General features: G+C 55.2%; 1 protein-coding gene across 7 annotated transcripts in view; it reads left to right on the forward strand.

Moving 5' to 3' along the window:
* ARHGEF10 (Rho guanine nucleotide exchange factor 10) overlaps positions 1-19,376 on the forward strand; it is a 79,775-nt gene that overhangs the window by 41,240 nt on the left and 19,159 nt on the right. For 6 of the 7 annotated variants that reach the window (XM_057505043.1, XM_057505045.1, XM_036898262.2 and 3 more), the window contains 9 exons: positions 1,176-1,290; positions 2,014-2,120; positions 4,716-4,793; positions 5,013-5,192; positions 6,734-6,850; positions 8,514-8,606; positions 12,905-13,075; positions 14,676-14,821; positions 16,708-16,874. In XM_057505043.1, coding sequence (XP_057361026.1) covers positions 1,176-1,290; positions 2,014-2,120; positions 4,716-4,793; positions 5,013-5,192; positions 6,734-6,850; positions 8,514-8,606; positions 12,905-13,075; positions 14,676-14,821; positions 16,708-16,874 — 1,174 coding nt within the window. The remainder of the gene's footprint in view (positions 1-1,175; positions 1,291-2,013; positions 2,121-4,715; positions 4,794-5,012; positions 5,193-6,733; positions 6,851-8,513; positions 8,607-12,904; positions 13,076-14,675; positions 14,822-16,707; positions 16,875-19,376) is intronic. The other variant, XM_057505044.1, reaches the window with a different exon arrangement.

A 19,376-nucleotide genomic window follows, 5' to 3' on the forward strand; every position in this document is an offset into this window, starting at 1 on the left:
CTGCTGTGATCAGCCAGACAGCAGGAGCAGCGGGCGTAGTTGGGCCGGGATCCAGGGCCAGGTGCCTGGCTGCAGGAGCTCGGCCTGCCGGTCTGGGGCCCTGGTGCTCTGGCTTCCCCGGGAGATGGGCTTTGCAGCCAGGCCGGCTCCCTGTGGGTCAGTGTGGTCACAGTCCTCCAAGCTTGTTGGAGGGTCCTGAACGGGCCCAGGCTGAAGACCCATGAGCAGCTGTGCAGCCTGGGCAAGGCTTGGGCTCTGGAGGCCGTGCTTAACAAGCGCAGAGTGGGGCCAGAGGCCATGCTGGCAGGGTGCTGGTGGCCGATGGCAGTCAGCGGAGCCAGGCCAGGCGGAATGGTGCTGCAGCCCTGGGGAACCGGTGTCGCGTCCTGGCGGGGGGCAGGGCAGACTGGTCCTCGTTGCTGAGTGGCAGTCCTGGTGGGCAGCCTGGGGCAGCACCCGAGGGCTGTGATAAGCTCGCAGTCGCCGGGGGTCTGAGTCAGGCTGTGCTCCCAGGGCCGGGCCACTGAGAGGCGCCAGCAGGTGGTGAGGGGAGGCCCTCTGGAAGGACACCAGCCTGTCCCTGAGAGGCCATCTGGGTTTCTCTTGGTGCCTGGTGGTCAGCCTCTCAGGCACCAGCTTCTCAGAAAACAAGGATTGTCAAGGGTCACAGGGTCACTGGGGGCTCTGAGTACCAGAGGCCAGGGTGAGTGGCTAGACTGGCTCCATGCCAGCGGGCAGAGGGGTTTCTGACCCTTACCCTCTGTGGAGGATGGAGGTCTGCTTGGCAGAGGGGCCCCTGCAGCCCTGCACTGGAGTGTCGGTGGCTGCGCGGGGAGGTGGTGCACTGCCTCCTGGGACCTGCCCTCTGAACTGGGGCAGCCTCCAGGCAGGTGGGCTGCAGTGTCTGCCCCCCTGTACGAAGCTCCTTGGGTCTGAAATAAGGACTGATGAAGTGCCGTTGGAGGCTCCTCCCCAGGCCCAGGAAGACTCTGTTTTAGTGTGTTTTTCCCTTTTAAGAACCAAAACCCCCACAGCCATAACCACACGCACGCACAGCAGCTGAGGACAGGCTCCCCCATCGGGACCCTGTGGGGCCCAGCGACCTGACAGTGGCCTTTAGAGTGGGAGCGGCGCGCAGTGTGGGACTGCGCCTCACGCCTGCCCCATCTCGGCAGGTGCAGAAGCTCGTCAGGGCCGCGAAGGAGGGCACCAAGGATGGGCTTGAGAGGGCCTCGGCGGCTGTGAAGAGGGGGCGCTCCTTCATTCGGACCAAGTCCTTCGTGTCTGCAGGTCGGTGCCCAGGTGTGCACGCAGATGGCCGTGCCGTGTGGGGTCTGTCGTGGCAGGGGTGGCAGGGCACAGTGGCCCTCCATGGGTGTCACCTGCTCACGGGGGTCCAGGTGGCCTGGGCCTCCCCCAGTGGCACAGCCTGCCTTCCTGCCGCAGGCTCACACCTGGCCATGGGGCTCTCCAGGGCCGTGCACACAGCTGCAGAAAATAAAGGAATTGTTTCCTCCCTTACAGCTAATGGCTTCCCTCCCCTGCGCACATGGCTCGGCGCCCCAGCCTGGGTGCCCCCTCCTCTCTCCTCCCTCCCCAAACCCCGTGGTCTGCCTTCTTAGTGAGCAGCGATAGGGACTGCAGGCACAGGGCATTAGGTCTCTCAGGCGTTTGTGGACCCCCAAGAACCGCAGACTTAAGCTAAGAAGGGATCTTACGAACCCTCTGCTGATGAGCAATGAATAGACCCTGTTGCTGCTTTGCCGTCTAGGCTTCAAAGGACGCCTCTGCCTTAACAGACTTCCTAGTGTTGAGAATTCCAAATATGAGTAGCGCTGTGCTCCCCTGTGCATAGGACTCCCTCCTGGGTCTGTCGACATTTCCACTGAGTCATTCCTGGGTGGTAAAGAGACAAGGGGAATAGAGCACAGACCCCGAGCACCAGCTCTGCTGTGCCGTGACGCCCAGCATGTCGTTTCCACGGCCGACTAGTGCATCCTGACTGTTCTTAAGACCACAGATCCTGTCTTGAGGAAGAACAGAGTTTGTTTATCGACGTTGACTGCAGGCACCCGGAAGCTGTCCTGACCCCAATGCCAGAAGGTTTGTCCCAGCAGCAGGTAAGCTGAGGCCAGCTGCGCAGGGCAGCTCTGCGGGCAGAAGGCTCCTTGGACGGTCACACGGCGGCTCACGAGCTGCTGCCCCCAGCCCTGGCTGCTGCGTCCCCCGGGCCCCTGCCCTGCTGTCTCCAGCAGTTAAAGGGGACCCGTTCCTTTGCTGTTCGGGCTCAGCTTGTCCCTGGGGAGGCGGTGTGACCAGGGCATGGCGCCTCTTCTCTGCAGAGCTGGCATCCTGGTGGTGAGGTGTGATAGCAGAGCCTCTGAGGCAAGTGGCCAGCACAGGAGAGAGGCCATGGGTGCAGGGGTGCTGGGCTGGAAGCAGGGTGGCTGAGGGGCTTTGCTGTCCAGGCCAAGACTCAGCAGTGAGTGGGATTTTGGGGGCCCATTAAGATACAGGAGTGGACAGGTGCTTTCAGTCTGGAGGGTCTTAAGGGGCACACACCTGCCAGTCTGTTGTGGCCACGGGGGGCTGGGTGGTGACCACGAGGTGTGGTCTGTAATGTGGAAAGAGCCTTGGGAAGGTATCGGCAAGCCTGGTTCCAAACCCCAGCCCTCAGCTGGGGCCAGCGGGGGGCTGTGGGTGAGTGAGCGGCAATGTCTTTGGGCACCACGTTACTTCCCAGGGACCTGGGGGTCCTGCGTGCGCTCATGTCCTGTGACAGTGTGTGGTCAGAGCCCAGAGGGGCCGCTGGGCCGTGACTGCAGACAGGTATCAGACTTAGGGTTTCTGTGTCCCCCGCCCAGCTCTTCCTTAGCACCGCGATTCACAAGGCTCACCTTTCCCACGGGCAGTTGTGTGTTCTCCGTGGGTTTCTTGTCAAAGGTGAAACCGGGGTGTCAAAGCTCCGAAATTCTTTCTTACAAAGTTGAAATAAGGCCCCATAGCTGTAGCCAGAGATGCTGCCTGTCAGGCATTTCCCTCCCACCCCCTCTGGGGGAAGAAGCAGGCGGCCCCATATTCCCTGTGTTGCTTGAAAAGCGCCCTTGGTGCTGAAGGGCCGGGCGCCCCACCCCACGCCTGGCATCTGCCCTGGGGCACTGCTCTGCCCTGGAGGCTGTCCTGGTCCTGCCGCAGAGGAAGCTGCCGGCCTCGGCGGCTCTCCTGGCTGCTTGCTCGGCTTTGGCAGGAAAGACCATTTCGGGGTTGCACTCTCCTCTGCCACCTGGACCCTGGGGTTCTCAAGGGGTGACCGCCGGGAACCTCCCACCCCCAGTCTGCACCAGGCAGGCTGGCCCTTTTGTTGAATGTAACTGACAGGCGGGGGCTATAAAGATGTGTTTAGTTAATTTTTGTATTTTTAAATTGTCTTACACCAGTTCCAGGTCATTTAACATGATATGTGAGTCATCTCAGGGCTTTAAAATACATACATAACTCCTAGCTTTGACCCCAAACATTCTGACCAGGAGGAAGTGTCTGAGAATCTGAATCTTGAGAAGAAGGATGGCCTAGATTTGACCGTCGGCCAGTGTAGGGAGTGGCTGGTCCTCGGGGTCTCAGACGCCTTCTGGGATGAAGGGTCTGTGTCTGGGGAGTCCGCCTGGGCAAGGGTGCCAGGGCCTCAGCCGCACGGCTGGCCTCCGTGCTTGTGTTTTAATCCCAGGCACATCTATGCCTTTTTTAAGGAAAAAACTGCATCACTTTGAGTGTCCTGGAGGCGCTGCCTTTTGTCTTAGTTCTGTGAACTGAGGCGTCCTGTTTGCAAAGAGAACATGCTTGTCAATGTCTTGGGAATCCTGGCTGCCCTGAATTTAATGGGAGGAAAGTCCTCTGTGGGAGATGCCGTCTTTTCCCACTAGGTGGCATCGTGGCCTTTGTGACCAGTGGTCCCTCGGCTGGGGTCTCCTGGAAGAGGGGTGCGTGTGGGTTAGAGGCACCCTTGCTGAAAAATTATTCTTCATTTTCTATTTTTTCACAAAAATAACTTGCCAAAATATGTTTAGCCTCGACAAGAGTGCCGAGAATTGTCATTGGCCTGTAATAGGCATCTTAGGGCCAGAAGTTTGTATTGCGCGAACTCCAGTTGTAAAGAAAAACCCAGAAAATTATGTCAGTGTGTAAACGCACTGTTGTCAGCCCTGTGGGTGTGTCTGTCTCCCCCCAGCCGTCCCCACCCCCAAGCCAAACAGTAATAAAAACCATTCTGCCTCCTTTCCAAAGCTTTTCTCTGTAACTTTGGGATGATACTGTTACCACATAAGTGTTGCTAGTAGCTTCCTTTAAATCAAGACTGGAACTGTTTCTTAATTCTTATGTGAAATCTCATGTAGCTCAGCATGGGACACTGGCGGTAGCAGTTAAAATTATGTTACTTGTTATAGTTTGACTTGTTCTCGGTAGTTACCGTATATGGTTTGAGGTTTAAAAAATAAGAACATTGCAGCAGGGGGAGTGTGTTTTGTGCCTAATGCTAGTTAGCTCAGAGCACCATTGAAAATGTTTTAGAGGCCTTTGGATCATTTACCTACTATTTTCAAAATAAAAGACATTTATTTTTCGACTTAGTAACAAAGTAAAGTTTATCTGTTATTTACCAACAATGAAGTAAGCTTTGTGTTCTGTTTCCTACCTGTGTATTTCCAAACTCCCCACAGGTTGTGAGAAGATATATCCTGGGTTCCATCGTGGACAGTGAGAAAAGCTATGTAGATGCCCTGCAGAGGATTTTGGAGGTACCTGATGTCATGTTATGGGCTATGTACATATTATATTAGTCTTTTCTCTGTATATTCTCTGGTTACATATATATGTTCATATGTGAATGAACCATAAAATGCTCATTTGCAAAATCCAGGTATTGTGTGAGATTGTCACCAGAAGTTCCCTGATTTGTGCGTGCTCTTCTGTCTTCCCTGAGGACAGCCTGTGCCGTCTCCCTGTTTCTTTGTCAGCAATACGAGAGGCCGCTGTGGGAGATGGAGCCGCGGGTGCTGAGCGAGAGGAAGCTCAGGCTGGTGTTCTACCGCATCAAGGAGGTCCTGCAGTGCCACTGCCTCTTCCAGATGGCGCTGGCCAGCCGCGTGGCCGAGTGGGACTCCGTGGAGATGATCGGAGACGTCTTCGTGGCCTCGGTAACGACACACGGGCAGTGACGTCTTCCTGGAGGCCGTGCTGCTGACCCACCCTCGGGTGGGGATGCCTGGCACCCGGTGCCCACACTGTGGGCCCACAGGGAAAGCACAGGAGGACGTTGCCAGGAAGACCTGGAGAAACCCCCCGGAGGCGCAGGGAGCGTCCGACACGTTCCAGACCTCAAGCCCTCCGGGGCCGTGGAGGCCGGGCTGTCTGGGGAGGCGTTTTGCTGGCAGCACTGCAGGCCTTCCTGCTTCGCCCTCCCGCCCGGGGGCCGCCACGTCCGCACCGCACCATCCCTTCCTGGGGACAGCGGGCGGCGCCTGGTGGGAGATCTCCAGTGTGTTCCTCAGACTCGTACGCTGACCGAGGCCTTGTGCGCATGCCGTCTTCCAGCCCCGCTGTGACACGGGATGCCGGGGGTGCGGGCAGAAGGGTGGTCGCTCCTCGGAAACTGTCAGCTGCGTTTCCCGTGGGCAGTTCTGAGTCCTTTTATCTTTGATCCGACATCTTTGTATCCGTTAATTTTCTATCTAGATGAGGGAGATCATGGATAAAACAGAATGAATTCTCTAATTGATTTAAGACAGTAATTTAAGGCGATACCAAAGGAGATGCAAGCATGAAAGTTTCATATGCTTAAGTGAATGCTGTAATGATAGAGGAAACCTTTTCCCTTTTTCTGTGTAATTCCCATCTGTGCCTTGATGAAGTATATAAATTATAGGGTGCTTTGAACATAACATGGAAACAAAGTTCTTACTAAGGTATTTGCATAATCCCCTTCAAGGATCTTTATGGAAAACAAACAAGAAATTTTGGACATACACTTTATAGCTGCATTTTCTATTTTATGTGTTACTGTCAACATTTACTCTATCCCTCCTCTTAAATATTTACCTTGGGAACATTAATTTAAATGGAAAAAACCCTCTTTAAACAAATACATAGCTTAGATGAAAGCATTCCTCTGTGGGCATCACACCAGATGTGCACTTATGGATCTTGCGGCCCCTCCTGGAGAATACGTGGGATCGGACAGCAGCCGAGGGGCACACGTTTGCCTCTTGAAACCTTTGTGCTTTTGGGAAAACAGGACGGTGACCCCCAGGTCTGGGGAGGCAAGATGGGCCAATTTCCTCCTCCGAGAGCCCTCCCAGGGGTTGGGGTGGGGCGGCCTCCGCAGTCGGGCTGCAGGACACTGTTCCCTGGAGGTGGGCCGCAGGGTGAGGATGGGTGGGAGTTTAAAGCAGGTGTCTGCCGCCCTGTCTTCCTAACTTAAGCCCACCTGTCACAGTGCTGAGCAGCGACGCCTGAAGGTGCAGGGGTCAGAAATAAGCCCAGCCAGCCCGGTGTGTGGTTCCTCACATTTGCCTGTGGAAAGGAAATCACACATGGTTGTAACAAAGTTTGTCCTGTGGAAGCATGACAGGGACTGAGAGATTGAAGGGCGGGTTTCTATCCTTGACCGTCTCCTGGGAAAGGGAGTGTTTGGGCTTCAGGCATAAATGAGGTTTCTCAATTTTCTCCTCTGTTTCAGTTTTCTAAATCCATGGTGCTGGATGCTTACAGTGAATATGTGAATAATTTTAGCACAGCTGTGGCAATCCTCAAGAAAACGTGTGCTACGAAGCCTGCTTTCCTGGAATTTTTAAAGGTAAGCAGTTTTTTCTCTTCCTCATTTGGAATTTTAACACCCTCTGCTATTAGGTCCCAAGTCAGAATACTTGCTACTGAAATTTCACCAAGTCTTGCCTCTCACTGTGTGGTAATTTATTATGAAGATCTTATTACCAACAGTGCCCTGCATGCTGGGTTGATGCTAGAAACAGAGGTGGTTTTTTAGTGGTTCCAGCTTTCTGAAAATAACCTTAATTTTTAACGTTTAATTCTAACCTTTGTTTCATGACTTATCCTTAAGTGTGTGCGGGACAGACGGGAGAGCTAAGATCAGGTCCCCAACACTGGTGCTTTTTGCTGCCTGTCCTTCAGCCTGACGTTAGGGAGAACAGGACGGGGCATGTGGAGCTAGCCGGTTGGCATCCTGGTGGCAGGTGGCAGGTGCCTCCCCACGGTGGGAGGCAGTGGCTCTGTTCCTCCTCTGATGTCTGCCGGGAAGGGACCCCCAGGTGCCCAGCCGGGGAGGGCGCCCCCTGGGGGAAGGTGTCTCACAGAGTGTGGGGTAGATGAGGCAGGAGCACGCACTGCTCCCTGGACCATGACGAGCTTCCCCCAGACCCTGTGGCCGCCTCGGACCCGAGCCTCGTTCGCAGGAGGCCCCCACGGGCCTTGTGAAACTTCGAGCCAAACCCTGATCTGTGCCTGGGCAGCTCCTACTGCCTGTGTGAGTGCACCCGGGAGAATCTCCCCAGCGGCACTGCTGCTTAGGCCCAAACCCTGCCCCCTCCTCCCGCCCAGCGTGCTGGCCGCTTAGGTGCGCCCTGTCTTTGGGAGCTGTCACACTCGGTGGCCTTTCCACATCACCATGTTTCTTTCTCTCGGGGGAAAGAAGACACAACATGATTTAAAAATTTACGTCTCGCTTTTTTTGTGGTCCTGCGGGCACTGCAGAAACCAGAGCCGTCAGCAGAGGTGACGGCTGCCCCCACAAGGTCACCACCTGCCTGGGGGGCCGGGGGAGGCCATGCCATCCCCCTCCTACCCCAGAACCCCGGTGTCGGGAGGCTGGAGACCCCACCCCAGGCTGTAAGTGACCCAGCCTGATGGCGCGGTTCCTACGGGGCGCTGGAAGGCGGCCTGGGTGGCCAGGCGGTCTCTGCCTGCAGGACGGAGCCCCTGCCCAGACGTCCTGCCATGGCCTCTACTGGGACTCGGCCAGAACAGGCAGCGGAAATGCCGGTGCCCCCGCCCCCCCATCGAGCGCGGCCTCTGCGGGGACTCAGCCCAGCTGTGCCGGGCGGGCCGCCTGTAAGGGCCTCGTGCACTCTGCTTCTCCGACATTTTGCAGCTGTACTTGTTACATGGTTTCGATTCTCAGAAGGAACTCAATCCTTAGAGGAATAGAGTTAATTCATAAGTGCACAAGTGCAGCCCAGCAGAGGTGGTTCTTAAAATAGAGAGTAAAAGAAATTCACGACTTCGGATCAGGCACCAGCCGCAGCCTGCCGTGGACATCAGTGGGGAGGGCGTAGCGTTGAGGTGTGAGGTGTGGCAGTGCATCCGGTGGGCGTCTCCGGAGGGTAGAGCCAGGGGTGACCCGCTGGCCAGCCTGTCGGCCCTTCCTGAACATCTGTGGGGTGAGTAGCGCCTGGAGGGGGTCCCCTGCCCCGAAGTGTGAGCAAGCCCCGCTTCCCCCACAGCAGTGCGAAGAGTCGAGCCCGGACCGCGTCACGCTCTACAGCCTGATGACGAAGCCCGTCCAGAGGTTCCCGCAGTTCATCCTGCTGCTCCAGGTGGGCCCGTCCGACCCCCTCCCTGTGCAGGCCCCACAGCCGGCCCAGTGCCTCTGACGCCCCGCAAGTGATGGTCCTCGGTCACCCCACTCCTGCCCAGCGAACCGTGTTGGGGCTCCCCGACCCTTCCTGGGTTCAGTGATTTGCTGGAACAGCACACAGAGCCCAGGAAGGTGGTCACTTCCTTTATCGGGTGTTTATAAAGGACACAGCCCAGGAGCAGCCTGATGGAGGGGTGCAGAGGGAGGCATGGTGAGCGGCCCCACCCCAGCACCTTCTGGCTCACCTGCGGGAAGCCCTTGCATCCCTCACTGGGGGCTTCTGTGCTGTTCCATTGGGGTTTGGTGGGGGTGTCGTGGAGACTTAATGATTAAATCACTGGCTGTTTGGTGATGGACTTGCTGTCCAGCCTCTGCCCCCCTGAGAAGTCAGAGTGGGGCTGAAGGTCTCCCCCTGGACCCCATGGCTGGCCCCCTGGGCAGCAGCCCCTCAGAGGCTCTGCAGGGCCCAGCAGGAATCCAACCCCCAGCGCAGCCTCGGCCGGTAGAGGGACTGGTCAGGAGTGATATGGATGCCCAGGTTCCCAGGCTTTGAAGCTGTGCCTATAACCAGAGTGGGGCAAAGGCCAAGTGTGTTCCTGTCTTACAGCACCAGTGCTGCGGTGCTTGGGGGGCTCCCAGACACGGACCCTGGGGCAGACAGATGCCCGCCACCTCCTCCCATGGTCGGGCAGGTCCCACCTCAGCGGCACATGTGCTCCCTCTGTGTCCACCCCTCTGAGACCCTCTGCTCAGGCTTAGACAGATGGTGCCAGTCATTCACGGTCAGCAGGCTGTCCCAGGGATGGGGCAGAGCATGAAGAAGGGACTTCCCAGCGGGCACCACGGTTTTTTTAAACGAAGAATTCTCAGTTCGATACATTTGTTTTGAACAGCAAAGCAGGTTTTCAGGGCGGATGTGAAGTCTGCTCTGAAAGGCCCTCCATTGTGCGCATTTGGCACTTACCTTCCTTGAGTGAACTGCCTGCCCTTTGTTTTGGGGGAGCCCACACTGGCCTCTCAGTGTCACCTGCTTGCTTTCCTAGAGAAATCAGAGGACTGGGCTTGGCTTGCCCGCCTGCCTCACCATCAGTAGCGAAGTTGTCCCTGGAAATCGCCTTCATGTGGGAAATACTGCAGAGTCCCCTTCCCTGGAGATTTGTATCTTTTGTAAGCAGCGCATCTGTGAGAAACATGTACCTTTTAGTTAAAAATAGTCTCAAAATAGGAAAAAGTACACACATTCAAATAGTAATATTGTCATTTCCACGGTGAGCCCTTGAGGTCAGTTTTCTCTTTTTTCACTTATATGTTCTGATGTGTGTCCAGTTAACTTGTATGGGAGTATTAATAACAAAAGCTGCTTTTTTCCCAAAAATGAAAATATCCAGGAAATGCCCTTTATTCCTCCAGTTGACAAGTATTTGCCCTGCTGAGTGTGTGCGAGGCACCCCCAGGTCCTGCCGGCGTACACCGGCAGGGAGGACGCCTTCCTGGGCCGTGGAGGCTGTAGTTCCCAGAGGCAAGGGCCGGGAGGCAGCCTGCTGTTGGCGTGCAGGGCAGGCTCCCCGGGACAGCTGTGCGCTGTGACACTTCTTCCCTGGAAGAGGGACACGATTTGCCCGTGAGCCATGACGTGGGCTCAGGCTCGAATGCTGGTGCCGTCAGGGACGGGTCAGCACGCTTTGCCTGTCCCTGGTCCCGTGTCCCCTCCAGGAACCGGGGGTAAGACCACAGCTGACGCTGGGTTTCTGTGACTTACCTGAATCGTTCCTTACTTCCAGTTTATCAAAACTGAATGTACTTCCAGTCAGCATGCCAGTGTTTGGTTAAATGTTACAAAGGCCCAGGTCTTCCCCAAAATACATTGTTAAACAGAAGGGGCGGTCAGGGCCTTTGGGAACAGAGCTAAGGGAAGCTGGGGGGCGGGCAGAGCCTCAGGCCCCTCCGTGCGTCCCCAGGGTCAGAAGATGGGCTCACCCTCTTCACGGCACGTGTGACTCCCCAATTCTGGCCCAGCCGGCCCATGCGGGGCTTGGCACTCCTTGTAGTATGAGGAGGGTGTCAGGCTTCTGGGGGCCGGTCACCGTCCTTGGAGGCGGTGCAGCCAGAGAGCAGCTCTGACCAGCCCTGTGGTCTCCGGCTTGTCCCAACACAGAGGGTGCAGGGGGACCCGGGACAGAGCAGCCGCTGCTGGGGACAGTGAGCACAGGATGCCGAGGGCTGCCTGCCCCAGCATTACCCCAGATTTTAAAAATTTGGTTCTTGTAAGAACTTCGCACTTATTTATTTATTTTTTCTTACTTCTGCTCTCACACTTAAATTCACTGAGCAGGAATAGATAAAAACTCTTAAACTCAGGATTCCAGTCAAACACTAGACTCGAGCTGTGGTGGAAGACTCCTGCCCAAGGAGACATGGCCGCTGCGTGCCCTCCACACTGCCTCTCTTGGGGTCGCTGAGGTCCGTTCATGCCACCGCCTGCCACCTGCTGGGGACCCCCGAGACTCCCGAGAATTTCCACATGGGTGCGTCGCTCCCCTGCAGCAGAAAACAGCCTTCACCTTGGCCCGCGGTGGAGCCCTGGACCCGAGCTGCCAGCAGACGTGTGAGCGGGTGTCGCCCTCAGGGCCTTCGGGCCTCGGCATGCTTTGGCTGCCTGCAGCCACTGGGGAGGCTCAGCCGGCACAGGTCCAGGTCACTAGGGAAACACCCAGCTGGAGTCAGACACCCGCAGTTTCTGCGCCTGGGATAATTGTGTGGATGTGCCCAAGGAGCCCGCCTGCCCCGTGAAGATGCTCCCGGAGCCGCTAGGGGGAGCTACAAGCTGGAGGGCAGGGTGGGCGCTGGCCTGACCCCCTGAGCTGTGCTGCCTCCGTGTGTGGGGAGGGCGGGCAGAGGACCCATGTGCACATCCACCCCTGCCTCTCCTGGTCCCCCTGAGCCGCCCCAGGGTCCTGGTACCTGTAGCTGCTTTGACCCTACAGCCATCCCAGAACTTAAAGTAAAGCCGAGGTGCCCCTGGCTGTCCTGGGCCTGCTCGTGTCTAACACGTGGTCCCCCGGAAACCTGGTCTTTCTGCATCCCAGCCACTGTTTCTCGCTGCCTCGCACCAGAACAAGTACCCGGACACGGTGAGAACTTCCCTGTGTTCTTCCACGGTCCGTTCCGGCAGCTGGTGGTGCCTCCTGCGCTCTGCCCACCCACCTGGCTTCCGGGTGTGTGGCGGTGCCCTGCTTGGCACTAAGGACATGGCGTCAGCACCAGAATTCATCTGAAGATGATTTGTTTTGCCTTGATGGGATTTGTTGTGATCCATAGGGAAAAAGTGTTTAGAACAGCCTGTGTTAGTCATTCAAACTGGAACTGTTTCATAATTTGTACTGTGTCTTTCTCCGATCAGGAGCAGCAGGTCAGAAATGCCAGGGCCGTCACTGAATCCGGGCAGCCTTAGTGCAGTAGGCATGGGAGGCGTGAGGCAGGTGGGCCTGCTGGTCTGTGGGGTCTTAGCAGCCACATGTGCACCTTAGACAAATGTCTGTCCACTGTCCATGTGAGCTGGTAGAACAGCACAAGACCCTGGCAAAAGGTGCTGATATCACTTGGGTGCCACCCTCAAAGGCTCCCTCGGTGTCTGACATGCGGTGCCGTTTTACTGGGGACCGTGTCATCGCTGCGTGCCGTGCCGCCTCCCTCCCGGCTCCTCACTCCTCTGACCCATTGTGGGGGGCAGAGAAGGGTCCGGTCCCTCTTAGTGTGAGGGCACACTCACCGTAGAGACCCTGCTGCATGATGCAGAGCTGTGGGCATCGCGGCCAGCAGGGCCACCACACAGCACAGCTCGTATTTGGAACCCAGCCGCCGGACCCATCTTGGGTCTGTTGGTCCAACTCAAATAGAGAAAAACAGTCTCATTATTTTGAACATACTTACAGAGAGCAGAATGCATCTAAGATTGTGACATGTTCATATTTATAGTGTCTTTTATTGGAAAATGCTGTTTTTTCCATTGCAGGGCTGTTTAATAGCTTAATTTTGGTGTTGCAAGTGAGCTGTTGAAATGTTCAGCCAAATTGTGACTCAGAGTGTCATCCTTCCCCACGGGCTGGTTTTAGTCCTCCCCGGAGGTGGTGGTGCACCGCCATCCATCAGCTGCCCACGTACGAGCAGCAGGTGTCAGGGGAGGCCTGCACGTGCTAACCGCCTCCTTTCCCGACACGGGAAGTCACGCATCTCCATTGTACCTTGTCTCTCCAAAAGGACATGTTGCGGAACACATCCAAAGGACATCCTGACCGGCTGCCTCTCCAGATGGCGCTGACCGAGCTTGAGACCTTAGCGGAGAAGCTGAATGAGAGGAAGCGAGCTGCTGACCAGCGCTGCGAGGTCAAGCAGATAGCAAAGGCCGCCAACGAGAGATACCTGAACAAGGTGGAGGGGGTGTTTCCTGCTCTGGCTGAAGCCGTGTTTGCTCTCTGTGCTGATCTGCCTCCGTCGTTCCGCCACTTACCCTCACCTTTTGGGGCCTTTGGAATAATTCCCTGGGCCCAGGGTTCTTACGCGGGAGGGTCGCCAACCCTGGGGGCTGCAGAATCTTCGTGGTCTGTGTCCATTTGCTCAGGAGAGGGGTTACAGGTGCATTAGACCTCCGTGTGGGTCCGGGGCCCCCAAGAGGATAAGAGCAACTCTTTCAGCTCATTTTACTTTCAAAATGAAGCATTTCACATTAGATAGTCATAATGAAAACATAAGGTATTTATCTACATGTTTATCTGTGCACATGTATGCAGGGATTCAGCTGTGCTTGTGGAAAAAGTGATGAAAAATGCAGTTTGAAAGCAACTGTTTGCAAAGCTGTATTTCAGCTTTATACTTACAAAGTCATCTTCCTGCAGCAATAACCTGTTTTTGTGTAGACTTTACCATGTTGTTTAAGGTCCAGGTCACAGGAAGAGGTTAATTGATTTGAGCTGTGTTAAATGATTACATATAAACTCATTTTTGCTCAGCTCCCCTTTTGTTTTTGTCAGTAGGGGTCATTTTGTACTGTGCAGTGACATTCAGTAATTTAACTACGAGAACTTCATTATAACACATTTTAAGCAACATTTTCCCTGATTCCCCACATGATTCATATAGAAATTTTTATTTAGATAATTTTGTAAGTAGAAAATTCTATTCAGTGATAGTTTATGTTGAAAATCATGCTTCCTGTGCCATTGGAATCTTTGAAAACCCAGGCAGCGCAGAGCAAGCTCAGAGGCGTACCGAGAGGCAGTTGCGTGTCACTTGCTGTTAGTGTCACTGCACGCCGCCTGCGTTCCTGCGGTGTCAGGAAAGTGGGCAGTGGAACGAGCTAGCCAGTGTAGGTCTGGGGCCAGAAGGTGGCAGGGATCATCAGGGCTAAGGATTCCAGATTTTCTCTTGGGCTAAATTGTTACAAGTCTGCTTCTATATGACTTATACTGTTTTACTGATAACACAAAGCATCTTTCCAAAGAACCAAGGTATTTGTATACCTTGTGAAATAAAGTAAGGCAGACCACAGAAGTTAAGATGTTTTCTTAATTATGCCATCCTTTGGGAAAAGTGAAATTCATCACTCTCACTTATATGCATTCTGGTTGGGACGGTTTATAAAGTGGGTGGGTGGCCCGCTGTGTGATGTCAGTCGGGAGCATTTATTCAGAGAAGGTGTAGGTCGAGTGGCAGGCACGCACGGAGCAGCCCTCACTCCCTGAATCAGCCTCGGCCACAGACTCTGTGCTGAACAAGGGGAAGCAGGGTTCCTTCACTGTTTACAGTAACTGCAAACAGTGTCTGTAAAACATTTTGTAAAAAAGCCACTTTCTGAACTGTGTATGGTGCCCACGTGCAGAGGGGTAGAGAACATGATTCTCTTTAAAGGGAGAACGTCTGTAAAGCCTTGGTGCTCTTCGTGTATAATTTGCGAGAGTCTCTCCTCACACTTTCTCTCTTTTTGGTAAACTCGGTTGTGGCAACTGTGTCACGTGTGACTTGGAATGTCCAGCTTCTCAGCAGCGGCAATCGACACCTCGTGCGATCTGACGACATGATAGAAACCGTTTACAACGACAGAGGAGAAATTGTCAAGACCAAAGAACGCCGGCTCTTCATGTTAAATGATGTGCTCGTGTGCGCCACGGTCAGCGCTCGGTGAGCCCATGGTTGATTCCCTGGAGTGGCCCTGTGAGCGTGGTGATAGCCAGTGGAGCAGAAGGCCTCTGGGGCCAGGTGGCAGGCTGAGCTGTGTCCTGGAGTGCCAGGGGCTGCCGGTCGGCTGTGCCAACCACTAAACCTCGGGCGTTTGGGGAACTCTTGTGTCCGTGCCAGCGTCCCCGCTCACCAGCCTCCGTGTTGGGGTGCGGCCCCCGCAGGTGGGGGGGCGAGAGGCAGGGCTCACCTGGGCAGGGCAGTTGGAGCCGAGACAGCTCCCCTAACCGGGATGTGGGAAACCAGTCTCTCCCGGCCTCAGGCCCTGCTGCCTCAGGTCACAATGGGGCTGCGACAGCCCCGCGAGGGACCCCTTTGAGGTGGGGCCTGCGGCCCAGCACCTGGGGGTCATGTGCTGCCCGTGGCGAAGCCTGGAGAATGCACCCAGTTTGCCGACCCCCTTGTGCAGAGCCCCATGTGTGGGTCACGTCGGTAGCCTGGCCTCCTCCCGGGGTGCGGTCGCCCTCTGAGCCCAGGGCAGCCATGCACTGGCGGTCGCTGAGCGGCGGCGCCTCGCCAGCTGCGTGGGTGCTGGGCCAGCGTAGTGGTGCTGTGAGGGGTGTGATGGGCCACAGACGGTTTAGGGCAAGTGCTGCCAGGCCTTCCTGCGCCTGCCGTCCTGTGTCACGAGGAAGGTGCTGTGGGGTGCAGACCGGTGTGGGTAGCCAGATGGTTTCCAGGCTTCAGAGTCCAGGTGCCCCCTTTCCAGGTGACACCTGTAGTTGTCCCTGCAGACATGTGGGCATTAAGGACAGGGTCGTGGGTGTGAAGCTCCGTGGACTGCTTGGTCCCACGCACACGTGGGTGTCCCTTGTCCAGGGCTTTCCTGTTCATGACAGGCCTTCATCCGAGTGAAGCGGGACATGGCCTCTGCTCAAGTTGCCTCAGCGTCCAGGCAGGCGGCCCGGATATGCACTCTGCCAGGAGGCCCGGTGGAGGCCCGGCCTTGTGAATTGGTTCTTTTGAAATTTTACTTAGGGTTCAGATTTTCAGGCTGGCAGAAATGATGCACTTTCAGGATGAATTGCGCGTGTATTAGTTAGACTGACATGGCTGTGCTCGCCCCGCTGTGTGTTTCTTAGAGTGACGGCCTGGCGAGGCCCAGATCCCCTGATCCCCATGGAGCACGCGTGACGTGCATGATGACAGACACTTCGTGTCCCATGTGCGCTGTCAGAGGCCCTCCTGGGGCCGCAGTGAGGGCCCCCGGGGTCAGGCTGAAATGTCAGAACAGCCCCCACAGACGCCTTTGAGGCCTCCAAGGACGTCAGGATCCCAGCGCTCTGTAGGAGTGATGACTTTGGGTTCAAACAGGCCAGAGTTTTTGTTGCGAGTTCCTGGGCACCCCCTTTCTGACGGAAAGCACACCCCAAAGCGTAGGCCACTCGAGATGCACCTGTTGCTGCCTCCATCCCTGCCCACGTGCTCTGGAAGCTGAAGTGCGGTGACACCCATATCAGAGGGACTTGGGTGGTTCGGGAGTGAGTTGGTTCCAGTAAGTCAGGTTTTCAGCTTTAGGCACAGCACCCAGCTTTACGTTATTCCTGTCCACGCTTTGTTTCTAAAAAGTTAATATTAAGGAAAAGCTTCAGGGTGCGGGTACCCCTGCTTCCCAGGCACACAGAAGACCTGAGGGGCAGGCACCCCTGCTGCCTGGGCACCCAGAGGACCTGTGGGGCAGACATCCCTGCTGCCTGGGCACCCGGAGGACCTGAGGGGTGGGCACCCCTGCTTCCAGTGTGCCCGGAGGACCTGTGGGGCAGGTACCCCTGCTCTCTGGGTGGACGGCATGTAATTGTTCATGAAGTAACAGTTTTTGCTTGTTTCAGCTCCACACACGACAGTGGTGCTCTGACATCAACCTGCCAGAGGTATTTGTTAAAGTGGAGTGTTCCTCTCGGACACGTAGAAGTGATAGAATACAGCGGCAACAAGGGCGCGGGAGAGAGCAGCAGGTGTCCCCCCGTGCACCTCGCCGAGAGCCTGGCCAAGCCAAGTAAGTGACAGTTCTACTAATGTGCCCACGCTGGCCCCTGGCTTGTTCCTCTGCCTGCAACACCAGAAGGAGCCCAGCCAAATGGTGCATCTGTGGGATGGCCAGGCTCGGAGTCTGTCCCACGCTGGCTGGGAGACAGAGGCTGACACGCCATGCCGGTTGGTCCGATCTCCGAGCTGGCCCCGTGCTGGCAGCGTGGGCAGCTCCCAGCCACCCGCATGTACGTAGGGCCCTGGCTCTGACGTCTGCCCCGCATTTCCAGAGCACTGGACACCACTCCTCTTTGCAGAGCATGTGGACAGGGTCCTCTGTGCCGCCAGCCAGCTCACAGCGCCCTACTGCTGCAGGCCCCACAGCGGGGGCTTGTCTGCTTCACCAGCTAAAAAGAGAGTAGGGGTCAGGGGCTTTGGGAATGCATCAACAGATGCATGATGTTTACAGTTATTACTAAGCATCCTCAGACTATAGGTTTTTATGAGTGATCATCATTAGCCTCTCTCTTCTTTTCCTTCTTTTTAAATCCACATAAAGCCTGGCTGAGTGCATGTGCTCTCTGGCCTGTGCCCCTGAGTTGTGGAGCATGTAAATACAGTGCATGGGAACTGTCAGTAGATCTTTTATACATGATGTGTCTGTATATTAAATATTCATAATAATGTAAATATACTCAGTAACCCTTAAGATTATTTTGTTTCTGACACATCCAGAAGAAGGCATCTTTTAAAGCCTTTTACATTTCCAACTGAATATACAAATACATTTGGATATACAAGAACACAACATAATCTTAGGTCTAATCTGCCATAAGATCATTTATTCTCATTTGTGTAATGTTCGTGGTCATCCGGTTTGGCCCTCTGCCTGGTAGACTCGTCCGTCGAGCATGTTACTATCGATCTTACTCTTGAGTTGATGACTGACTCACACCCCTCGTTAATGTAATGTGCAGTCCCCACTAATCATCAAAATACCACACTGGGTCCAGATTTTTGAGGAGGGTCCCCCAGAGGTGTGGTGTGGAGAGGAGAGCGGGGTGGAGCGGGGCGCAGTGGTCTCTGATGCGGGTCATATAGATTTTACTCAATGTGAATGACTTGCTTCTTGAAAGTTATTAAAAATGCGACTTAAATTATCAGGCAGAAATGATTGCAGATCATACCTAAGTGTTGGTTTTGTGAACCAAAAAATGCCTGTGTGCATTTTGTAACGGTAGCCAATCTTAAAATGTGTCTGCGGCCAGACTGCGTCCTCGCGGTCAGGCCTGCTAAAGCCGACTCTGCGTGGCGGCACAACGTCCGACAGGCGGTACCACGCTGCCTTGCTCACCTTCTTGTTTATGACTTAATGCTGAGCTGACTTGGGACGAGGTGCAGAGCAGTTGGCGATATCAAATCGCGTGAAGGGGATGGCCCGGCCTGAGGGGCCACGTGGAAGGGGGTGCCCGGTGGGTGTCCTGGCGCTCTTCGTGCTGCTGTGGGCTCCCCAGCCTCAGCTGGTGGGTACGTAGCTCTGGTCACCAATGACAGGACACGCATTGCTGTGGGAGTAACACTCACTTTTTCTCCGTGCTGACTTTAAGAACTTCGTTGTCAGTTCCTAAGTTCCGGAGACATTGGATAACGTAGTCTGCAGACCGGCCAACACCTCGCCTCACGTCTCTGTGAAACAGCAAGGCCGTGGCCGCCGTGGAGGCAGGGTTTTGGGGAGCAGCCTTTTGCATGTTGTGGTGGGCAGAGAGTGTAAGTGACAGACTTGTTCTGCCATCAATAAAAATGTCTTCTCCCTTTTCTGGATGGAGCTCAGACCTTGGGCAGACCACCCATTCTCCACCTGTCCCTGCCTTGACGGAGGTGTGCATGTCTTTCAGTGTGATTATTGTAATAACTTTATTTTAAGATATTAAAATACCGGTGACTTAATGAGTATGCGAGGGACTTTATCTAGAATCAGCTGATTCTGAAATGGGTTCATTCCTGCTTTGCCCATCTTGTAACCATCATCGTTTCCATTACAGCTCTAGAGCCGGGCATGCACGGGTGCTCAAGAAGTGTTTGTTAGTGAATGAAAAGGAAAGGAAAATGGAATCACCAGTCCCTGTTAAAGGTCTAATTAAACCATGTCTTCCTACCTCCTGCTGGTCGGAGGCCTGTCCCAGGCCAAACACCGTGTCCGGGGGTCCCCAGATGAAGGCGGCCTGAGGTGCCCAAGGCCCAGGGCAGTGGGGCACCTGGGACGATGCACCCTGGTAGGACAAGGCAGGCGCTTTGGGAGACCAACAGGGGTGACTCCCTCAGAGCAGGTGCCTTTGAAGTGGGTTTAAAGGAGGAGAAGTTCATTGGATGGAGAGTTGGGGTGCATTGATAGGTCAATTGGTTCACTCACTCATTCAGGGATACTTACCTGACATGTCGCTGGGGACACAGAAGGGAGTGTGTGTGTCCAGGGGTGGCAAGCATGTGAGTGTACAGAACCCGGAGCCTCCACAGCCCATGGCTGTGCCTC

The sequence above is a fragment of the Manis pentadactyla genome, chromosome 7, assembly GCF_030020395.1.
Source record: "Manis pentadactyla isolate mManPen7 chromosome 7, mManPen7.hap1, whole genome shotgun sequence".
NCBI lineage: Eukaryota > Metazoa > Chordata > Mammalia > Pholidota > Manidae > Manis > Manis pentadactyla.